The sequence below is a fragment of the Corvus moneduloides genome, chromosome 3 (genome assembly GCF_009650955.1).
Source record: "Corvus moneduloides isolate bCorMon1 chromosome 3, bCorMon1.pri, whole genome shotgun sequence".
Lineage (NCBI taxonomy): Eukaryota > Metazoa > Chordata > Aves > Passeriformes > Corvidae > Corvus > Corvus moneduloides.
Window position 1 is genome coordinate 108,864,093 of NC_045478.1, and position 23,849 is coordinate 108,887,941.

The following is a 23,849-nucleotide window of genomic DNA, read 5'->3' on the forward strand; positions in this document are numbered from 1 at the left end:
TTTTTTTTTTTTAATTTTATTTAAATACTTTCTTATATTTCAGAGGAACATAAATAAGATACAGGAACTCAAGATTCCACCTGAAAGCATAAGCTTTTCTCCTGCTCCAGGCACATCAATGCTCACTTTGACCAAACATGTACTTGCTGCAATAATTCTTTAAAGAATATTTAACTAGAATAGTGCTGGGGCTTGACACAAAACATACAAGGGACTCCTATCTCTGAATACAAGTGTTTAGATATGCAATACTACCTCTTTCCTGATTTCAGATACGCAGGATGTTGTTCAAGCAGCACTTTCTTAAACCAGATTGTCAAGCTATAATGAGCTTTTCTACCTGAAGTCTTTAATAAACATCTTTAATACAAAGATATTAGCAAAGCAGTATTTTTAGAACTTGCACTGAGGATTCATACTAAAATAAAGCCTTTGTCCAGAGGCTATATGACAGTAGGCACAGAGTGCCAGACATAAACATGAGGTTGCAGATTCTTCTGTTGAAGTAGAATGCTTTTCTTCTTGCAGTTGCTTGCAAAATCTGCTATGTGTAAGTTAAGGCACATTCATGTTAGGATATTACTTTTATGTAGCTTGATTATCTTCACCTGATCATGCTCTTGTTGAGGTCTCAAGCTGATGCCAGTGGCTCAAATGACAGTAAAACACAGCCACTGTAACAACAGAGAGAGGAAAACGAGGTTAAATTTAGTAAAAAGACCTGTAGCAAGCATGCATATTCCCATTTCTAGCATAAAGTCAGCCTGTTGTTACAGAAGTAATTTTAGGATCTTTCCCGAGTGATTTAAATTTATATCTCATTTAAATCAGAGTTTTGGGATTCTTAGGTGCAGAAATAAGTTATGTTCAGGTAATAAGCAAGTCAAACATCTGTAGGAGGGTGCTTTTCTCCAAACTTAGCCCTTTCTGCAGGGCACACATGGGGCACAAAGCAGCAGACATGAGCAAGACCATGAGTCTTGCCTACACAACTGCACCTACATTTTGCTCTGTTGACAGAAAAAGCAGGGAAGGAGCCAAAATTACTGCCAGTAAAGGGATAAAGGGCTTCTGGTGTAAGTAACCTTGTTGTGATGCAGGTACATTTTTAAAAGGTAGCCTTTCTTAGGGCTGCTTATAAATACACAAGGTAGATAAATCCAGCACAAATGTGAATTCTTATAACCAGCCATCCTCAGTTAGAATGGAGCAGGACAGACTGCATTCCCCCCCACTTTCCCCCAAAAGATGGAAACAAACGTTTTAAAGCTAAATGAACTTACATTAACAAGGTTCAATTCTATTGTCCCACTTTTCTCAGTATCCAGTTTTCTAAACATTTCTGTGGTGGGAGAGAGATGACAGACAAGGGTGAATATAGGAACTAATTTGAAAGTCTTCCCTTTCCTTGTGCTTCAGGATCAATAAGGAATTTATTTAGTCCCAGAATCTGAAATTTGACAATGACCTACACTCCAAATCAGAAAGGGCCACTCTAAAGTCATTGTGCAGGAGCAAGACTGAACCTTTTTAATTATTGTCTAGTATTTTTTACTCAACATAGAGTTGTTTGCAGGGAAGACTGGCTGTGGTTCAGCAGCCTGGCCTAAAAGACTGATTCCTAGATCTAGGACAAGCATGCAGACTGGGGTGCCAGATTAGTTATCTCAGATTTTAATTTGTCTTAATACCTTACCCTGGGCTTCTGGACAGTTCTTCCTGGACAGTTCTGCCTGGACAGTTACCCTGCTGCACTCACAAGGCAGCAGAGCCTGTCTGGTTGCTAAGCATGTACTCACTGAACAGGGTTTCAAGCCGAATCAAACACCGCATGAAGTTATCAAAGTCAATGACGAGGTCCTCATCAGCAAAACGAGCCACGATGACCTGGTGTAGCTGGCAGTTCAGTTTGAACCCTGAAAATGCAATCCAAGGATTTAAAACACTATTTCCAAAGAGCAAACATTAGTACAAAACGAAATGCCTCATCTTCCATGGTGACAGGAGGGGAAGGCTCCAGAGTGCCCACAATTCAGTAAGTTAATTTGGGATTGTTTGGCTCTGGGATAGCCCCTCACTGTCCTAACTCAGATTTGCCCTTCAGTGGTTGCAGCAGCAAATTGGCTCAACATTCCTGAGAACATCAACCCTTGGTGAAGCCAGTTCTATTCCTGTGGTCACAGTATCCCAGTTACTGGTTCATGCCAAACTCTGTACCCAGAGGCACTCACTGGAAGACAACATTATGCTGCTAAGAGACCAGATTGGTGCAGTTACTTGTGCTTCTCCAAAAGCTGGTCACTCAAGAAAATAACTGCAAACCTGGCACTCCTTTGAGATGCTCTTAGTGTGTGTGCCTGCATGGCAGGACAAGAGCCCAGGCTGAGCATCCGGATCAAACAGAGGCCTCCAAGTCTGGGAACACAGCATTTTTCAGCTTACCAGTGATAGACAGCAGACTAGTGAGCATCTCTGAACCCTGCCTGAAACTGATGTAACCCTATAAAGAGACAGATTGGTATAAATACCTGCTGTTTCCAGTGCCCTCCTCATCTCATACGAGTTCATGGTACCCGATCGATCCACATCAATTTCCCTGTAAATTTTCTGCAAAACACAAAACCCACAGTGAAACCTTGACAATCATTTTCAGAGCGTGGTTTGGCTTCTGGCAGAAGTGAAACATTTTGAAATGCAGCCTGCATGTTACTTAAAGCACTTTGCAACATTGGTCTGAAGGACTTGCTACTTAACATCCACTGCTTCTAGAAGCAGCTTTAAAAAGTAAGGGTTTTTTTAATGCAGCAGCCAGAGCAGCTAAAGACAAAACCTGGGGGCTGAGGCCACACAGTCCCTGCTCTGGGGAAGGTGACTGTGCACATTGTATGGTACAAATCAGTCTGCAGCCACTTGTACGTGGGGATTGTTCTCCCAAAGAGGTTGTGCCTTACCTGGTACTTCTGAATCTTTGTCCAGAGGGTGTGGAACTCCTTCAGCCCCAGTTTGCCACTCCCATCATTCTTCTCTGAGTTAAGGAAATTTCCTCAGAGGGAAGAGAAAGGGGTTTCCTCTCCCTGTGCTGGGTTTACTTGCATGGGCAGTTGTGACTTAAAAAAAACTGCAAACAGAAAAGGGATTCGAGTCCTCTCTGAAGGACTCATCCTCTCTCCAGGACTCATCCTGCTGAATACACCATTGGTGTCCAAGGTTTCTTTCTACATCATTAAGATCATTAATTTAAACCATGACCAGTTCGAAAGCTCTTTCTGCACCCCCACTGCAGGTCTCTGTCTTTTCACTACAAGTATAAACCAGCCAGGATGATGCCATTTTGTCCTGTGCTGTGGGTTCAACACCTGCAGTTACTGGAGCACAAGTCCCAGGTCTGGATTATAAACAGGAAAAGCCACAGCCAAGCCTGCTATTTGGAGAATTTCAGCTCTTGAGCAAACAGCTCTAACAAAAGAACCTGGTCACAGCCTTGCTCCCAAAACCTGCCAAGGAGTCCCTATGGACTCCTGTATTTTACACCAAATTATGGAAGAGTATCATCTTGTGTTGGTAATTTTCCCTTTTTCCAACTCTGCAATTCAACTCCCACTGCACAGAGAAGCTGAACACAACTATTCTTAGACCTGATCCTTCATCCTACGCTTTTTCCCGTATTCTTAGGAATAAAAGCTCTTAAAATCCTGCATACTCTCTGCTTCCTGTACAGCATGTCAAAACAAAACACTGCATTTGCTTCCCTCATTTTCCATTTGCTAACTTCCCATGGCTTTGTGATGCTCTTGCCAACTCCAGCCAGATAACAGAGAGGTGAAACAACCCTAAGCCAAGGCCATCCTCACCTCACCTTTTCCCAGCACAAACATCACTTTGTCCCCAGCTAAACCAGACCACCCAACAGCTGGCAAGGCTTCCAGGCAGACTATCTTGTTTGACAGTGGATTTTTCCCATTGCCTGGAATAATGCATGTGTCATGGTGAACTAGCAAGGGACTGGCTTTTTCAGGGGAATCAGGGTAAGACCAGCTTCTCCACCTCAGGATGGATCCATCAGGGAGCAAAGGCAGCTCGCCTGCTTCAGCCCAGGAAGGGGAATATAATCTAGGAAGAGCCTTAAAGGATACATCCAACAGGTCAACCATTATTTTGCATGTCTCAATACTAAAGCCATCAGATTTAATATCTTGGCCTGTAAAGAAAGAGCAAAAGACAGGATTATCACTGCATGCTGTACCACAGCACCTTCCTAAATAGCTCATGAGCTCTCTGAACCAGTGTATCCACCCCAGCCTTTATGTGCTTCCATCGGTGGCTTCCTTTGAGCTGACAAAGAAGGTTTGGGTGCAAGTGAGCTGGGATGTATCCCCAGGCAAGCAGCCTGGTTAATCTGGTTTGGAGGTGTGCTACAGCAGCAAGAGACAGAGAGAAAAGCTTTCCTGCCCTTACTGTCTGCCTGCAAAGTGGGCTTCTGTGGACAGCGTGCACTTGCAGCTTATGGAGGTTGGCAGGAGGTGCCTTCATGCAAGGGCTGAACATGAAGCCAAGTTTGGTAGCCAGCAACACCCCCTTGCTGATAACTGGCTGCTGCACACACACACCACAGTCCTGACCATCCGCATAGGATTTCACTTTGGAAATTAAAGAGACGCTTATTTCTCCAAGCATTTGTTTCTTGAGCACTGTTTAATGGGAAGGAAAATAAAGCAGAGCCAAGCTAGGAATCTCTTCCCAGAACAAGAAGCTCAGAGTTTCAAAGTTTCTCCTCCTCCTTAGGGACACCCCAGACCATTGGCTGGGCTACTGCCTGAACCACTCTTGCGTGGTTCAATACTTAAACAGCAGCAATACCTCTCCTGATTATTATCAAGGATTATTCAAATCCATCCATCTTCCTGGCAGCAAATTCCCAGTGGCAGATGCTGGGATAAAAACCACCCATCTGTACCCTGCCAAAGCACACATCTTGTGAAACACCTTCTGGGCTGGCACAGCCCCAGCGTCTCTGCAGGCCCTTGAAGCAGCAGAGGGAGCACACGGTCGTGGCCATATGGAGAACAGGTCCGGGGCAGAGCCCAGGCTCTGACCCTGCCCAGGTCAGTGGTGCCCTCTGTGCTCCCATGGTGATGCTGGAAACCTGCTGGTGGCCATCTGAAGCTGCTGTTGGAGGAAGGCACTTACGTCTAGCCAGGATTTTATTCAAGATGCTGCGCAGTTCGAAGGCGGAGATCTCTGCGTCCTGTGGAAAAGAGGAAAACAAATTTTCCACTGTGACCTGCAGACACCATCTGCAGCCTCTGATTCCTTTGGGGAAGTTGGCCAATTTCAAAGATCCCTTCGAATTCAGTTCCCTTGAATGGAAGCAAGTGGGACGCTCTCCCCACCTCCCGTTCCCAGGAGCACCACCAATTCCCAGAGATCAGCATATCCAGCTGCAAGGTGTGCCCGAGGCAAGAGCAGCCTGGGGAGAAGGCACAGCCCAGCCATGTGCTCTGCCCAAGGACAGAATCCAGGCCCTGCAGAGATAAATGTCGGGCCCACAGCTCAAAAGGAGCAGAGATTGTGCACCAGGAGCACTCACAAATCGGTTGTGGAAGCAGATGGGCAACTGCACTGATTATGGGATACACAACTGTGCTCACACTTGAGAGCTGGCTCAGCACAAGGACTAAACTCTGTCCTGGGGGAGGCATCTCTCTTACCCACTCATCCAGTAAGACACTACCAGAAAAACACTCACATTTCCTGCTAGCTGCCCAAAAAGCTTTTTAAAGCTGGGTTCGATGTCATCTTCACTGATCTCAGTCTAAAAGACAGAAGCAGAGAAGGTCAAAAGGAGGAAAGTTTCTGCCTGAGAAAGATTTAATGCATTTCCTTGCCCCTAGTAAAAAATTTAAATGGCAAGGTTGTAGGTACAAAGTGATTTTTACTATGATTTTATTCAGTTTTATTTTCAGGGGCACCTCAGACTGCTGGACCCCCTCCACACATGGGGTAGCTGCATTTGTAGGCAAAGCATCCCCAGCTCCAGCAAGACTGAATATATGGTGAGCCACTAGTTCCTCCTGGAAACAGCATCACGTGCAGAAACACCCCTACTGCTGAAAGCTGCACTCCTGGATTCCTGGAGAGCAAAGGGAATTTCCTGCAACTCCAGTTAACACTTCAAAATGTACCTGAGTGTACCTCTGCCTAGGAAGTGCAAGCTCTGGATAAAGGACATCACTTGTTTCCATTATGTTCCTGATGATATTTCCACCTGCTTGACATCCAGCTACGGATACTGAAAGATCTTTTCCCAAAGTGGGACAACATTTCTTGATAATTCCTACAGAAAACATCATCCTGCCTAGGGAACAAGCACTCCAACCCCCCCTTACTTACAACAAAATTATATCCATTTAAAACATTTAATTTGATATACCTCATCATAATTGCCTTCAATTTCATCATCTATCACCCTAGAAAGAGAAAGAAATCAGTATTAAAATCAAAACAAGTCACTTTCATGATGCTTTTCCTTCAAGCTTCAGTTCAAGAGAGATTCTTTAAAATGTGGGAATAACAATGAGCATTCAAAAGTTACTGGATTAAGACACTGCATATCACAGGGAAAGCAGAATTTTGCCAGCTATGGCAACAAGAGTTTGAAGAGACAGCACAAACTGTGCAATGTCCTGCAGAGCCACAGAGCGGATTTTGGGGCTCACATAACTCTTTGGGGTCACTGCCTGCTTAGCACAGGACCAGGTTCTTGGGTGCAAATCAAACTTTGTCTAATCATGTCTTCTTTTTTTTTTTTTTTCTCTCTTTAAAACAGCAAAAAAGAGCCCTAAAGTAATTCTGATGTGTTTCATGCTGTCCCCCAGGTGCTGAGGGAGCACCAGACCTACAGGTGGTGCCCAAGCAGTCCTAAGGGCCCATCAAAACCTGAATGTGTCCTCACACAACAAACATCCTGGGTTTCTCACTGCTGCAGGAATATGCAGCAGAGTATTCCAGGAGAGAGGAAGGTTTTTGCTTGCTTTGAATCAGGGGAACCCAATACAAAAGACCCCACACGCCTTCCTGAGGCTTTAGCCCAGCTGCTCTTCAAGATGCAACGTGTCTTAAGTCTTTTAATTTTAATTCAATAGTAACAGGGATAACAAAACCAAAATAAATAACAATAATCTCCCCCATGAGACCACACTGCTGTTACATGGTCACCAAAAGCTACCTACGTGGAGTTTGCATTTTTTTCAGAGAAGACTCTGAGGCAGAAGTCCCCGTTCTTGTTGGGTTCGAAGGTGGAGGGCACGATGATGTATTCTCCTGCAGGGAGCTTGAACCGGTTCAGCACCTCCCGGAGGTTGATGAAGGTGTTGGATTTTTCCCGGGCTTTGTTGGTCAGGAAGAAGTTTTTGCTCAGATGAATATTTGTCTGTCCAGAAAACTTAGGAAAAGCAAAGAAAGGTTAAAAAAAACCCCCTGAAGTCTGCATGTGTTCACATTTACACATTACAAATACCACAGATGTACGGGGAAAAGAAAATGAAAGAAACAAGATGTCAGTTTGACAGAACTGAAAAAGAAGAGAAAGGGGGTGGAACTCCTGAGATGTGGCTGCAAATGTATTTTGCAGATCATTCCAACAAATCATTCATGTTTTGCTTTGCAGATGGATGATGAGTGTCTGAAGACATTGGGCAAATTCTTCCCTGAAAGAAGAATTTTTCTTTAAATTGAGATGGCACATGAGCCATGTTCCTCTGGTCCCAGAGCTGGTGCCACCTGCAGCCCAGCTCTGCCTCTGAGGTCAGGCTGCCTTAGAGCAGAGCCCACTCATGGAGGGCTCCAAGAATAAAACAGAAAAAAATAATAAAATAAAATCAAATTTGGAGCGTAACATCTAGTGGAAGGTGTCCCTGCCCATGGCAGGGGGTTGGAACTGGATGATGTTAAAGGCCCCTTCCAACCCAAACCATTCCATGATTCTGTGATCTTCCAGAATGAACTCTTTTTGCAGGGTCTTACAGGTGGGCTGTTTCACCTCCAGAAGCCAACTTCAGGAATGTGCATCTTTCAGAAACCTCCTCCTTCCTGTCCGCACAGATTTTTAAGAATGAAGAAAGAATTTTTAAAACCTGTCAGACCTGCTGCAAAGTGGGAGATAAAATTCCACCTTTTGGGGGAAAGAAGAGTCATGGGGACTGTAGACAGAGTAATTTTTCTTATGGAAATTAGATATTTGGACCACTAGGGTGAGTGACAGAGCACTGCTAAGGCATTTAAAAGCTACATAAGAAATTTAATTAACCAGTAGCACCCTTTCCTTTCCTGATGAAACCATACTTTACACAGAAGCCACTGGTTTGGGCACAGCCTAAGGAGCCTTGGGGTGCCCTGGCTGCTTCACACAGACCCCCACAGGGACCAAACCCAGTAATGGGGTTACCCAGGGGTTTTGCTCAGCTTCAGTCCTTCCTCTGAGGAGCAACAGCTCAGAGGCATCGCTGCACTGCCACCCCTCTGTGACCCCCAGGGTGTACTGTTAGCTGCCTGCAGGCAGAAACAGAGAGACACCAAAAGGGGTGGTGCTTAGGGAAATGAATAGAAACACCTCCTTGGAATATTATTCAAGTGTCAAACACGAACTCTGTGCAAACCTGGGGAAAGCAGCCGTGCTCTGGGGGAGCAAGTGTGGGGCTGGGCTGGGACAAGAGCCATGGAAGAGCTGCTTTGGGGAGTTTCTGCAGCACTGAACACTCCTATCCCAATCCAAGACACTCTGAAAATGCAAGGCGGGCTCAAGGCCCCTTCCAGAATGAACAGCCTCTAACTTCAAGCTGTCCTGCAGTGAAGTGGGATCCTCTGAACCTCTTCTTCCCACCAGCCACGGAGCCCCAACTCTGCACCTCGACCACCAACTCATGTCACATACCTCTGGGGGCACCTGCAAGGAGAAAAGGAGAGAGTCATTTGCTTGTTGAAGGGCATTTCCAGGGCTACTTCTTTTCATCACTAGTTAGCAAGGACATCCACATTCTTGGAAAAAAAAAAAAAGAAAGAAAGACTTGGCTTGCAGGAAGGTGAGTGTTAAGCCCACATCACCCAGGGCTGAGTGCTGGCTCAGCTCCCAGCTCCATCCCAGAGGCAGGTGAGGCTCACCTGGGGCAGTGTGGGCACAGCCACAGCCCGGCTGGTTGTGGCTTCCTGTTGAAACTCCTCCCTGCATCCCACCATGACTTTTACTGAAGGCTCAATTTTTCTACTATTTCTTCCACCTCCTCTTTCACACTCCTGCCCCTCTGACCTCTCCACCACCAGGAGAGAAGGCAGGGGCTGAGCAAGACCATAATGCAGCTTTTTGTTTCTTTACAGCTTCCTTGCTGCAGCTGCCATCCGACTCGACCTGTCTGAATTCTGATGGAAAGCCCAGCATGAGAACTGCACTACCCCATTTACAGGGGGAATGATTTTCCCTTCTCCTCCCACACCCCTGTACAGCCTTCCTTGCCTCATAAATGGCAAAGCCAATGGTGTGCATGTCCTCCCCCATCTTGCGCTGCTTCCGACGGTGCTTCTGGATCAGCCCGATGAGGAAAGTGCAGCCCCCCTCAGGATCATCGGGGTCCTCATCCTCTTCCTCCAGCTTGATTAAATACTGTGGATTCGTCCAGAAAGTGTCTGGGAAGTGGATTTATGCAAACTGCTCAGAGGCTTCTTTGACAGCAACCATGATGATACAGAAACACGTCAGCTAGGACAGACGTGGCTCTGACTGCCAAAATCAACAGTGAGAAAGGAAAACCAAGGCACTGCCCTGCCCACCCCCACCCCAGCCCTTACAACCACAACTGGCCCTCATCAGGGAGCCACGTTTCCCAGACACCTGTACTTTTTGGAGATTAGGCCTAGATATCCCATAAGCCATCCCAAACCATCTCCTGGAAGCTCCCAGAGAAAGTACAAGTGGACAAGTAAAAAGTTTCTCCAGTTTTTCTTACTTGGGTAGTTCCTGCAGCCCCCTGCAGTGGCTCCTCGCCTCCAGTTTCCATCCAGCTTCAGCAGGCTCCACTTTTTGTACCTGTCACTTGCCAGGGTGTCTGGAGTCAGGTTGCAGATCTCCAGGCGGGAGTAATGCCTCAGGAAGTCGTTGAACGCCATCCTGTGGGAGGCAATGCCACTGGCAATGTCTCCTCCGGAGGGACAGGTTTTCCACACCACCACCTTGTCCCTCCTCCCTCCCTGTCACTGGGATTTAGCACTAGGATTTGGGGTGAATTTGCACACTCATCTTGGAGGGCAAAGTGGGAGAGGTCACTTTGTAAGAAAAAAGCAGAGCAGGTGACATTCCCTTCTGCCGGAAAAGGGAACTCAGTGACACTTACCAAAATTCCCCATCTTCGTGTCTCCTGGTCAGCCGCTCCCGCACCTCAGGGTCAACACCACTCCAGTTTGGGCAGCTAGAAGAGAACCCCACATCAACTACAGCATATGGGAAAGGTGAAACCCTAATGCAGCTGGTCTGGCACAAGACCTAACTTTTAGCAGCTCCAGAATTCTCAAACCACTGCAGAATTAAAAATAGATGGACCTGGCATATAAGATACCTCACTTCTCAAATATCCAAGGTAAGGATGAGAAGCAGAGTGTTATTTTCAGAAAGTGCTAATGCCTGGACTGAGACAGAGCTCTGTATCAGAAAAAGGAAGAGTCAGGATAAAAACTGCCCAGCCACAGAAGTGAGTAAACTCCAGCTTTCATGGCTAGCAACAGAAATGGGATTTTTAAAGCCCTTTAGAAAGTGAGTTTTCAGAAGCTCACCACTGAATCCAGGCTGTTAAATAAGCAGAAACTACAGGGAGCTTTCTAGGATTCACCAGCCAAATCACTGCATCTTACACAAAGGCAGGGATTTGCATGTAAGGTACCACATACTGTGATGGCAACGAGGGAGATGATGGTGATGGGATGCTTCTCTCTGAAACAGTTCCATGTGAACATCACCCCCAGACACGACTTACAGAGGAATTTCAGGTAGGGAACAGACAGACCAAGATCAGAAACACTGCTGGCAAACGTGTAAGCCATTGGACTCAATTGGTCATTCCATTTCCCAGTCCACTCCACTTCCCCCCAGGGATTTCGGATTCTGATCAGCTTCTGCACTGTTCCTCGGGAAGTTCACCTGATGGGATCAGAAGCTTATGGAGAGCTACCCAGAGACTCAGCACCACACTCCCTCCTCATCATTCTACAGTAATCAAAAACATGACAGAGCAAGTATCTCGGTGCTAGGTGTGACAATGTGCACACATCTGGTCCAAAGACGGAAGTCCAGCTGCTTCTGAGTGAGCTTCACGCAGCCAGGCTTGTTCCAGAGAAGTTTCACAGCATGCACAAACCAAAGCTCATAAAAACCAAAATGGCAGATTTGTGCTGCTAAAAAATCACCTCTGATAGGACTGCAAGCAAAGGGAATGTAAAACTGCTACAGGACAGCCAAAAAGCATCACTTAGGTATAAACTGCCTCTTCACATTCAAATGCCTTTTTACCCCCCTGCTTATACATAAGATGAGCCTGTTACAACAGACAGGACACTCAGACTGGCCTCAGGACCCCTCTGACCACACCAATGCCCCCAGTGCAGCAGCCTCAGACCCTCCTCTTGTCCTCTGCTGGTCTCTGCACACACACAGAGGCCAACGCAAGCACAGGCCAAGCTGAGAGCTTCAGTGGGAACACACCCACTATTTCTGGGAAACACAGCACTTGAGGCAGCAGCTGGTGCACCTCTGGAGCCTGAAGCCAAGAAAATTGAGGAGCAGTAGCACAGAGTCCAGAGATGACACCCAGATGAACCATCCTCACAAAGTCTGCACAGATCTCCAAAGGAACAGCCTAAGCCATGCCTACTTGTCAATTAAGGTGAACAAACTCCCTCTTCCCTGCTTTTGCTGTGAGAGGAAGACCAAATGCACACCCACAAACCAGCACAGCGTGTCAGCCGCTCCCTACACCTCATCCTGAACTTTCAAAAATTATTTCAGAAACAATTATCAGTGAACTAACCAAAAATGCACTGCACACATGGAAAGATGCCATAACCTGCTTCCCTTGTTTTGTCCTGCCTTCACCAGTTACCTGCTCTTGGGCAGGCTCCTTCTATTTGAATACCATGCCCTGCTGCAAGGTGCAGTTCAGCAGGCACTTCAGGGACAATAATATTTGTTTTCCTTGCTTGGGACACATCTTGCTGTGTGTTTAAGGTAAAGTGTGGGCTGCTGAACAGAACTGCAATGAAGGGCCTGGTCACCAGCAGAGGGTAGCGTGCCCTCTGCACAGAGCTGTCCACCACCCCGCTCAGTGGGAAATAGCCAAGCTTGTGGAATAACAGGGGGTTTTTGGTCAAATACCCAAGAAGGCAAATCTGTGTTTATTCAAAACATACCAACTCATTATGCATTCCTTCAGAAAGAAGAGACTCAAAACCCAATTAAGCAAAATAGGTGACACGCAAGAATTGGCAGTGCTGAAGATGGGTTTGTGGTTGCCACACATAGGACCTGCTGCACCCTAACGGGGTGGCACACGTACCTCCTCTGCCCCGGTGACCGAGTACGCGTGTCCCTTCACCAGCTTCTGGGAGGTGACTGCCTCTGTTTCTACTGCACTGGTGATCTGGAGGAGCAAAGAACATCAGTGATTGCAGCTTCCCATGGGCAAGGGATCCCAAAGAACAAAGTTTCCCCCTCCAACAGAGCTTTCATCTCACTTGGAGATGGCAGGAGTGGTTTAGCTGTTGAACAAAAGTGTGACAGAGCAGGGAGAGGGGACGGCAGCACATGTGGTGGTGCTGGAGGCCCAGTGACCCTGTTTGTGGCATGGGGTACAAACCAGAAGCCCAGTACTGAAGCAAAGCTCCCTCCTGGCTCCAAAACACTTGGTGTGGTGCAGCCACTCTTGTGCATCTCAGAAGGTGATTCACACAATAAACTCCGTATTCTCAAGGGACCAGGAGAAAACAGGGAGTGACTGGCCTAAGGCTACACTGGGATCACACCCAGATCCAGCAAGTTTCAGGGTCAAAAACCCCCTTCAGCTCCACAGCAGGGTGGGAGGTTCCCCTCCCTCTCCCCAGCACTGCCACCCTAGGACCTGCCCCACAGGGCAGCAAGGGAACAGGCTGGACTTTGGATGCCATTGGTACCTGAAGGCACATCCCCCTCTCAGTTTCTCACAGCCACTGCTTGGGCAGTCTGGCCTTTAAACACCACAGAGAAAAGTCACTTCTAGCCAGACAGTGAATGTTTAACCATCTACGAAACATATGGCTGTCATTGTCTTCCCACCCCTTCTGAAGTGTGTGATCTCTAAACAAGCGTATTTGAAACTCAAACAGAGAGGACTGGATCGAGCAGGCAGGATTCCTGCTGTCAATTCATGGCCTATTACTGCCCCACAGCACACTCTCCATGTAATGCTTAATCTCTGTGTCCATATTTCTCTTACAAAAGAGAAGGAAAGATTTCACAAGAATTTTTTTTCAGAGGATACGCTCAGCAACAGTTATTTACACTACAGACCAACAACATAATGTATTTACTCTCCACCCCCACCCACCCCAGGGATTTGTATCAGTCTGGGGCAAAAATCCACATGTCAGATTCTTATCTAAATGAAAATGAGTAAAACGGGCCTCAAAAATACCATGAAGTCAAATACTGACATGAAGCAAGCACTTTTCCTGCTGCAAAGCTTCCCTCTCCTGGGACCCTAATTTAACTTGAAAAATGGGAGGAAATATTTACATTTATATTATGAATGGAGTTTCTGTAAACAATTTACCTTTCCTTTAGACACAACTAAGATGCAATCTCATTTGGGAGGAGGGTGATTACCACAATAACAATACTTAAGACTCATTTTCAGTACGGCTAAAAGCAATGCTGAATCCTTGAAAGCAGGGCCAAAGCTCCTCTTTTCTTTCCCAGGTCCAACTTCTGACAAAACCTTCCCATAAAACCTTTTAAAGGTCTGGCAACAGTCCGAGCCTCTCTGCTTCAAGAACAGAACCCAGGTTTTTTGGGAACATTTTAGGTACAACTTGTGCGACAAAAAGGCTGCAGCAAGGTTGGATGTTGTGACCTCTGAGCACATGACTGCAGGAGCCATTAGCAGCAGCTTTCTGTCCAAACCCACTCAGCCTGTGCCATCCTGCTGCCAAGCTAAGGCTTTCTTTGGGACACAAATGTGCATCAGGACCCCCAATGAGTTCCCTGCGTGATTCATTACCACGAACCTACAAAACAGCAAAAGGTCTCAAGGAAGAAGCACAAGGGAGGGAATGAGCTTTTTACATGAACTAATGAAGTTTAGTTTCAACCTAACCCCCACGAAGAGCACTACTGGGTCACAATTGTGGGTCAAATTCTCCAGGCACAAGGTAGAGCAGAGAACCACAGGCAGAGGGGACTGGCACCCTGTGTGCAGCTCCTGAAGGTGCAGCACAGGTCCACCCCCAGCCTGTGTGCACAGCAAGAGCCCAGCAATGAACCTGCTAACTCACATCAATGGAGCAGCCAAGGAGAGAGCCCTTCTGGAGTGCCTTCTGAATGATTTTGAAGAGGTTGGGGGGTGGCTTCTGCAGCTCAAACCATTCTGCAATGCCACCAGTGAAGTCCTCGAAGCCTTCGGTGGTGGCACCACCAGAGAGGGACTCATACGATCCGTTCAGCCTGCATAAAATGGGGGACAGACACAACCATCAGGCTCCCTGTTCTCCTCTCACACACACACAACCATCAGGCTCCCTGTTCTCTTCTCACACACACACACACAACCATTCAGGCTGCCTGTTCTCCTCTTGCCTTCAGGAGAGGCACTCAGTGTGCCAGCTGTCACAGCATTTCTGCTTTCAGGAGCATTACAGCAGCTACAAACATATCCCTCCATTCAAGCCTTGCTTCTTAGACCTGTGTACTTGGAAAGCTCAGCATAAAATATTATACGATCATGGATACAGCTTGCAGGTTCAGTCATATCAATGACAGGATTCATGAACACTATCTGAAGAAAAAACAATATAAAAAAAAATTAAGACCAAACAATATGCCTCTCTAGTTCCAGAGTCTTTAAATCCCTTTAACAATTATGGGTCTGATTTTCAGCGGATCTACATTTCTTGAGTAAATTCAAAATAGTAAAGTTAGAGGACAGAATTCCTCTCTGGCCAACCCAAACGTGGAGATTCAGATATGAGCATTGAACACAGACCTTTGCACACTGAAGCACTGCAGCTGCCAAGCCCTCAGAGGTGCACAGAGCACATGAAATGGAGTTTCCCAGGCCCTGGTGACAGGAGGCTCCAGGAACAGCCTCGCCACAAGATGCAAGAGCTACTTTTCTTGGCTAGCAACAAAGCCAATGCTTTTGGCTCCTTGTCTTAGGCATCTGTCAACAAAGCTATACCAAAGGAGCCGTTGTGGGACACCCCAGAAGCTGCAAAGGCTAATAGGTACACCAACCCTTTAAATGCACAGCATCCACACAGCTGGGGATGCTATGGGGAAGCAGGGATGTGAGTGGGGTGGCAGCCTGGCCCGACTCACTTGGCGTAGGCCTTCTCCAGCAGCGCGCTCCAGAACTCGCTGCCCTCCGCCGAGTGCACGAAGAGCAGCTCCCCGTTCTTGGTGGGCAGCCTGTCATCCACCACCACGTCCACCCACTCCCCGTACTGCCAGAACTGAGGGAAAGAGAGCACAGACATCCATCACCACCCAGTGCTGGGCACTCCCATCACCAGGAGGTTTATCTTTGAATGTTGATTTCCCAGGGGAAAAGCAATCCCTCCCAGCCAGCTTCACTCACCCTGTTTAGGGATGCACATAGTCAGCTGGCTCTGCTCAGGGAGGAAGGACCACAGAGGCAGCCCCTGCTCCCAGCTCTTTGATCAATGGCCTTGTTCCTTCCACCATCCTTCTTAGATGTCTCCCTTTTTCTTTTTTTGTTTCCCACAAAGCCACGCCAGGAAACATCACATATGGATACCTAGCCAGCCACGCTGGCTCCTGCCCAAGAGTGCTAAGGGGAAAAGGCTGTTTTCCACATACCTGGAAGTGGAAAATTCCTGCATATTTATCCTGGAAGCTCTGGTCTTTGGGAACAACACGGGCCAGAATTTCTTCATTCAGGGTGAGAGAAGCAATGGCAGCCAAGAGCCAACAGTCCCCTGTAAAAAGAAAAGGAAAACAAAACCCAAACCAGACAGCATTCATTATTCAAACTGTAGTTTTTGCACTGCATCAGGATTGTGCATTATAACCAACAGTCCCCTCTCATCACTTTATCTCTGAGACAGATGAAATACATAAACACAAATGCCCTCCAGGTGCAGGCAAATGTTTCCTCAAGACCAAAGTAATAAAAGAAAAAAAAAAAGTAGGCTTTTTCTGACCTACCACCACAGTTATCACCCATTCTGGCACTATTTGAAAGAAAACTTAATATTCAGTTGAATGCCTAGATGTTAGGAAGCAGCATAGGGAAAAGGCAAAGAGCCTGTGGGCACACACAGGTACTTAGAGGTGCAATTTCTCCTCAAAGGGACAGTGTTTTCTCAGGCATAGGCTGCATTCCTTCCCTTCTCCATGTTTAATAAACATGTTGCCTTGTTATCCAGAGATCTGTCCTGCAGGCAAGCTCCCTTTAAGTCTCTTGCCAGCCTCCCTCCAAACAGGAGCTCCTTTCACCTTACACACCTCTGGAGGCCCTTGCTCGAGGCCTCTCTGTTTAGTCCCATGTCTCGTCTCCAGCACAGTCACCAGAGAGCCAGGAAAGGCCTGAAGGCAGCCACTGTTTCCCAGTCCTACACACCTCTTCATCCTGCCTGGGATGGAGCCAACCCACACCAGGCCTGCACACCGCAACCCCAGGGCACAGGCTGCCTGGACAGTGCTTTTCCACACCATCTCCTGCCATGCAGAGAGAGGAAGAGACCTCAGCTCTATAAACATTACACCTCTACTTTGTGTAATTATTTTCAGAGCCCAGTTTTACTTTACCAGAGCAGGGACCTTTCTGCTCAGCCACGAACCTCCCGCAGCCCATTAGCGAGGCGCTCAGAGATTTACAGACCCAGATGATCCTCTGACTGCCACAGCCCAATACAAAACTCCTTGTTACCACTACCAGATCTGATGTTCCCTTGCTTTGTGAACAGAGGGCACCTGGTATTACACATGAGACCCCACAAGAGTCCTGCAGGGTTGAGTTCAATATGAGAACCTGGCCCAGCTGTCAGCAAGCCAGAAGCAAAGCAGCAGTCCATGCACAGCCACCTCTCTCCCATGGGAAAAGGTTCAAAAGCTTATGGGTGAGAAGCTGGGATCCAAACAGGAGAAAGTCTCAGGGTGAGTTAACTCTAAAGCAGCCCTGGAGGTCCACCCTCAGGCCCAAATCCATGACTGCTCAGACAGCACCAGCAGGAACATGGGCAACCTGCAGCTCCCTCCAGGCTGCCCTTGCTTTGCACAGCTGACCCCCAGCAGCAGCTCCATGAAATACATCTGTCCCACACATCTTTTCACATCTCAGGAAAGGTGGAAGAGGTGAAATTGCAGAATAATTTTAAAACCTGAGGTGCTTTTACAGCTTCACAACCTGGAGGGGGAGAACTAAACATAAAACTTTCCCTTCAGCCCTGCCTCTGGCTGCTTGTACTGTAATGGAAAAATCAGCTTCTCAGAGAAGTTTTAAAGAAGGAAAGCCACCTTGCTATTCTCCTGTGACAGACATGAAGCAGTGATGAACTTCCCCTTCCTATTCTGTGGCAGCACATCCATCTCACCCTGCAAAGTAGTGACTCCTCTCACAGCCTCCTTCAAGGAGCTGAGACCCTCTTCCCTGGGAGCTGCATCCAGAGGTACCACCATGCACTGCAAAGGTGCTTGCTGGGAAAGAGAGGGCCAGGAGGAAAGAGTCTGGCTCAGAGGGCAGCTGCCGTGCCATTCCTCCCAAGAAATATTAGCATTTCTATTCCACACCCAGGGCAGGTGCTGGGCAGAGAGCAGCACAGGAAGAACAAATGAATAACTCAACACGGCCACAGCAGCTCAGGAAGCCTTGGCCAAGAAGCTGATCAGGCCTCCAGATTATGAGCACACAATTTAATGCTGTAGCATGTCTTTGAGTCATGTTTGCCCTGGAGATAAGAAGCATGGAAATTCAAGGAGAAACTCCCCCCAGAGGACCTCCACGCCCACAAGCAGAATTTAGAAAGAATTTCCTTTACTTTCTAGCTGTCCCATCAAGGCAGACTGAAATTGCAGCCTGTTGTAAAATCTCTCAGTTGAACTTTATACTGGTTTCTAACAAGAATTCAGACTCCAACACAAATCTTAACTCTGACAACTCTGGGCAGGGTCTTGAGGTTTAAAGGCAGCTGCAGCAAATATGGAAGACATCCTTTGGTTTCCACACTTAAAAGTGCTCAACAGCCAGTATATCACCTCTACCTTTGTGAACAGCCATCACTAAAAATACACCTGATAATTCACACCCTGGGTGAGAACAGACTGTGTGATTATACCTGGAGTTTTAGCCTGCACTAAGAAAGCCTGAGCAGGGTCTTTACTAGATAGTCTGAACTTCCAGAAGCGGTACTTTTGCAAGGTTCTTGACAGTGATTTTCCTTTGATAGGGAAGGAAAGTCCAAAGGGAGGCTGACAGACAGGTTGCTTAGAATCTGAAAGGAGTGTTAGCAAGGCTACATTAACCACAAATAATTTTTGTAAAGGAACGGTAGGTAGAACAAGGTTATCAGAAAAGGGAATATTATCAGGCTGTGAGTTGATCTATAACACATATTAACAAGAGATGCTATCTTTTGTCCTGTCATGCTTACATTTTGCTGCTTTCAATGTTTTACTTCTTATTTCCATACACCTATCTCTGCATTTACCTAATCTCCAGCTGTAACAAGAATGTTAGAAAAAAAAAAAAAGTAATTGCAAGGCAAGCATAAATAGCCTTAAGGTCTTAAAATTAGCCATTCTGGAAAGAAAAGACAAACAAAACACATCCATCAAATGCCTGAAGGGCTGTAAGCAAAAGGCAGCTCCTCTGGTCACTGCACAGCTCATGTAAGAGTACGGGGTAAAAGAAGAATGTAGGTTCTGCCAACCACAGACTCATCATTATTTTAAAACAGTCTTAGATCAACAACTACTGAATGTATTTATATTAATACCATGGCACTCCAGGAAATTTTCTGGTTACAAACACGAGGCTGTGGCAGCCCACTGACAGTAGAGCAGCTGTCAGCATGAGAACACCATGGGTCTGATTTTCTAAATTCAACCTACCCAATTAGTTATTATTTCACACATTTTTTATGTAAGGAGGAGACACCTGGGAGATCCTGCACTGTTTACACCCCAGTGTTGTGATACCATGGTGACATCCACTCCAAAAAAAAAGGTGGTTAAGGGTGAACCAGCCTTCTCTGGCTTTGGATCCTCCCCTCAGCTGTAATGAGTCACCACATCCCATGTGCTGCCATTTGGAGCCAAATACCATCACTGACTTTGCAGATCTGATGCTGCAAAACTAACTCCAAATACTTGCCTCTAAAAGTTTCTCCTAAGGAAAAAAACCACAAAACAACAACAACAAACAAAAACAAAACAAAAAAACCTCACAAGGCCAGAATAAAGGATAATCCAAATCCCAAAGGGGCAGAATTTTGGAGAACCTAATGAACTGTCAAGGGAACAACCTTTTCTGCACTGATGATCAGATATGCTTTACAAGCATCAGAGTTTCTCATAGTTCAGGTCAAAAGCAATGAAACAAATTTATGCACCTGGCCAAAGACTCCTGAACTAAAAGAAACTCTGCTCATTAGCTGAGCTGTTTGGTTACACATTCCCTGCCAAGAAGCTGCCATGCAGACACGATGGGTCCACGTGCTCTGGATGCCTCATCTGTCCCTGCAGTACTCCCAGATGTTCTGGAGGGCTCAGCAACAGCAATGAAATTCCCCATGGGCACAGGTCTGTTGCTTTTTGATCAAGCCTTTTGGGGGATAAATAAGACTACAAAAGCTTCCTATAGAAAAAAAGCAGCATAATAAAAAGTACAGGTTTCCAAAAGCACCTGACATCTTCCAGTGCAATCTTCTCTGTAACATCCTAAAATGTGATGGGACATGAACATTCAAAGTAAATACAAAGTTCAAGTAAATGGAAGCTTAAGCAAATTTATCAATACAAATGCTAGCATCAGATAAGGCAGTGGCAAAAAGAAAAAAAAAAAAAAAGCATCTGCCAGCCCCGTTATGTGAAAGAGCAGAGATTCCATACAGGGTCTTAGGAACTCAATGGCTATACAGAGGTAAGATCAAAAGCATCTTATTTTTAATCAACTGTCACACAATACCAAAATCCAGATTCATGAGAAGACAGCCAGGAGAGTCACTGCAGTACTTAGTAACGGTGAAAAAGGTGACACAAACAAGAACACTGACAACCTCTGATCCAAACAGAGTCAGGAGGTACAACAATACCAGCTGTGAGTCACTTCATATCCTCTGGTGACACCATACAACTCCATGACAACATCTGACTGGTCCAAAGACCACTAGGGCAGCAAGTGCTTTTATCAATTTAAAACAGAGTTTGGTACTAGCAACAGCAATTTCACAACTTGAAAATGAAATTTCAAATCTTTCATTCCCATGCTCTTGCTGCCACAGCATCTGGATAGAAAAGCTGGAAGCCTGCAGAAGGCAGAAAGCAACTAAGTGACTCCAGAAACCAGCATCTCTACAGAAATGCCAGATGTTGAAATGGCATTACAGTAAACTTTAATTTCAATTTGAACAACTTCTTACAGTAAAGTTTCACAATAAAAAGAGATAACAGATGTCTGGCACGTGTGTTTAAGCACCGGGACATGCTTCATGCCAAAACAGTCATGGTGGGAGACATGATATTGGGCAGAAAGAGCACAGGAAGGAAGCTGGTGACATGGCAACAACCCAAGGCACAACAGAGCCTAACTCACACCACTGATGATATTGGGGCATGAGAAGAACCGAGTTCATAATCTAAGTATTTTTACTGTCAGGTATTTTTACACAAATGGCTGACAAATCTGGTTGTCAAAGCACTAACCTAAAAAACTTCTGAATGAAAACATAAGCACAAAATATAAGGTTCCCTGCTTGTTACATTTTTGGATATGAACACACAAATAGCAGCAGTGGGACTAGAAACTAAGAAGTTGCAATGTGGTGAATATTTGATAGCAAACAAACAGAACTTGGTTCCTTTGCCAACACCATTGCTTCAGCACAGTACAGCTCGTATTAGTCGTGTTTCCTACATGAGAGCTTTCCCTCAACCACGCTATCTGTCTAATCTAAAACCCTCTCACTACAGCTATGGAATAAACAGGAGCCTGCTGCTTCCACTTCACTTTATTTCTTCTCCTCAGATCTCTGCAGACATCTTCCACCTAAAACCCCCTTCTGTCAGGCAAGGCAGGAGAGAGGCTCCCAGGTTGGGATAGCTGTGTACTCACAGCCAGGCTAAGCCATTTGTTCCCCACTGTCCCCTGGCACTTCCCTGCAGGTCCCAGAGCTCCCCCGGGAGCCCCACCAAGGGGCTGCCATTGCACAAACTGAGCAGAAGCCATGGCAAAAGCAGAGGGCTCACAGGCTGGCCCATCCCTCCTGAAACACCCCAGTTTTGTCTTCCTTGAGAGCTGGCAACCAGCAGGAAGTCCCCCACACAACTTCTTTTCTCTCTACAGCATCTTCCCAAGTTTCAGGAGGTTCTTCCTGCTCAGCAGCACTCTCTCCCTCTGGGGAAAGAGAAGTCCTGCTATGCACACAACTGCTCTTCCAAGCAGACTGTTAAAGGCAGAAATGAGTCAGGCTGCTCTCAGGCACATGGATGTGAACGTGAAAGGAACTGGCCGTGATCAGAACAGCCATCAGGAAACCACTGTGTGTCACCCCTGCGTGGTGCACACAGAAAGGCTGTGCTCAGTGGCCCAGCTCACACAATCCCCACCTTTGCAGAATGCCAAGGCAAGGTGAGGAAGGTCTGATTTGATGTGAACAGAGGTGGTAGGATGCAAAAGGAAGTATTTAGAGAGTGAGTTACAGCCATGTATAAACCATGGTGTCCTGGGGTAGCACCCGCATGGAAAACTCAGCTTTCTGCTCCCACCTTACCTAAGGCCCCTTGGCAGATGTCTGTGCGGGTGGCTCCGCCGGCTATGAACTGGGGGTTGGAACACAGCTCCTGGGAACAAAACAAGCCTTTCATTACACGTAGCTGCAGCCAAGGCAAGGAACAAGGCCCCACTTGCAGCAAATTAACCAAACCATTGACCACAGCAGATAGACACCGCAGAGATGGAGCAGGGCAGGAACGGGTGCGGGCACCAGACACACCAAGCACAGTGAGAACGGGAGCTGGTGACCAAAGCTCGTGTGCAGCCATCTCACCTCACAGGACGTGTCAAGAGGTGCACTGCATTTTCACACACGTGCACACACCGCTCTGCCATTACCTCCCCACCACTGACTACGCCAAGGTCTTCCAGAAGCGCCTGGAGGCACCTCGGAGTCCACCTGACCCCACGGCTCCCATGGCTGGCAGGGCTGCTTCGGGAATAAACTGCTCGGCAGTAGACTCACGGCTCTGCTGAGGGAAAGAGTTATCGGAAGAGACAGCCCCAAGCGCTACCCAAAGAGATTTATCCACACGGAGCGTTCTGGATGGAAAGGAAAACGGCTTTTCTGCTTTGTTTGTTTTCCAGGCAGAGCACGTCGCGCTGCCAACCTGTCCCCGGAGCAAAGGGGAGCCTCCGGCGCTCTGAGCATCCGCGGCTGCACGGAGCGGGCGCACCGCGATTCTGCAGCCGGGGAGGGCTCGCACCGCGCTCGGCAGCCGCGCCCCGACCCGCCGCCCCCGCGCGATTCCATCCACCCAAATTTACGGCGTGGGGGAAGGCGAACGGCCGGGTGGCACGGCGGAACGATGCCACCGGGGATCCCCGCCCCCCTCCCCCGCCGCCCTACCGTGGGTCTGCGCCAGACGACGCCCTGCGTCTTGTGCGAGCGCGGCCCCAGCTCCCGGTAGCCCAGGGCGGCGGGGCCGGCGGGGAAGGAGGGGTCCTGGAAGAGCCGCCCCTCCTGCAGGCACTCCTGGCGCAGCGCCCCGAAGTGCTGCCCCAGGTAGGGCACAGCGCGGTCGTGCCGCCCCGCGCCCAACGCCGCCGCCCGCTCCTTCGCCAGCGCCGCCGCCATCCCCGCCATCGCCGCCACCGCCCCGCCCCGGCACAGAACATCCCGGCCCGGCACATCCCGGCCCCGCCTGTCATCCCTCCCCTCCACCGGGTGCCACGCCACTGCTCAGCCCCGCCGCTTGGCGCGAGTCGCGCTGTCCCGGCAGTCGCGCGTGGAGAAACTTCCCCTCCCGCTCTCTCCAGCTCGTTGTCCCGTGGAGAGGCATCTCTGCCTCACTGGGCGCCTCATCAGCTTCACACCTGCGCCATCCCTGGCTCCCGTATTGCCACATGTGCGCATCAGTTTAAAAAAAAGTTGGTATTTCCCGTGTGAAAACCAGAACTATCCATATCAATTCTCTAAGTTTAGACAAAAAAAAAAAAAGACAAAGAGGAAAACCTAATATGGCTCAAATCTCACTATGGTACATCTGTACCCCGTGTTGTCACCTTGTTACATCTTCGAACATCGCAGGTAACAGATCGCTTACAGCTTGATTTGCTGGTGGTAACCACAGCACGTGTTTTGTCACTGCTGGCATGGACCCATCTGCG

General features: G+C 47.5%; 1 protein-coding gene across 1 annotated transcript; it reads right to left on the reverse strand.

Annotated features, from left to right (window-relative positions):
* Positions 1–95: 95 nt before the first annotated feature.
* Positions 96–23,344, reverse strand: CAPN2 (calpain 2). Its single transcript, XM_032103406.1, is given in 22 exon segments — positions 96–674; positions 1,284–1,342; positions 1,800–1,916; positions 2,529–2,607; positions 2,952–3,020; positions 4,134–4,198; positions 5,188–5,245; positions 5,747–5,812; positions 6,431–6,467; positions 7,230–7,441; positions 8,930–8,941; positions 9,506–9,675; positions 9,996–10,156; positions 10,380–10,456; positions 11,095–11,169; positions 11,171–11,179; positions 12,591–12,674; positions 14,563–14,731; positions 15,605–15,738; positions 16,106–16,224; positions 22,237–22,306; positions 23,089–23,344. Coding segments are annotated over 22 exon segments (2,103 nt in total). The 5' UTR covers positions 23,326–23,344; the 3' UTR covers positions 96–650.
* Positions 23,345–23,849: the final 505 nt, after the last annotated feature.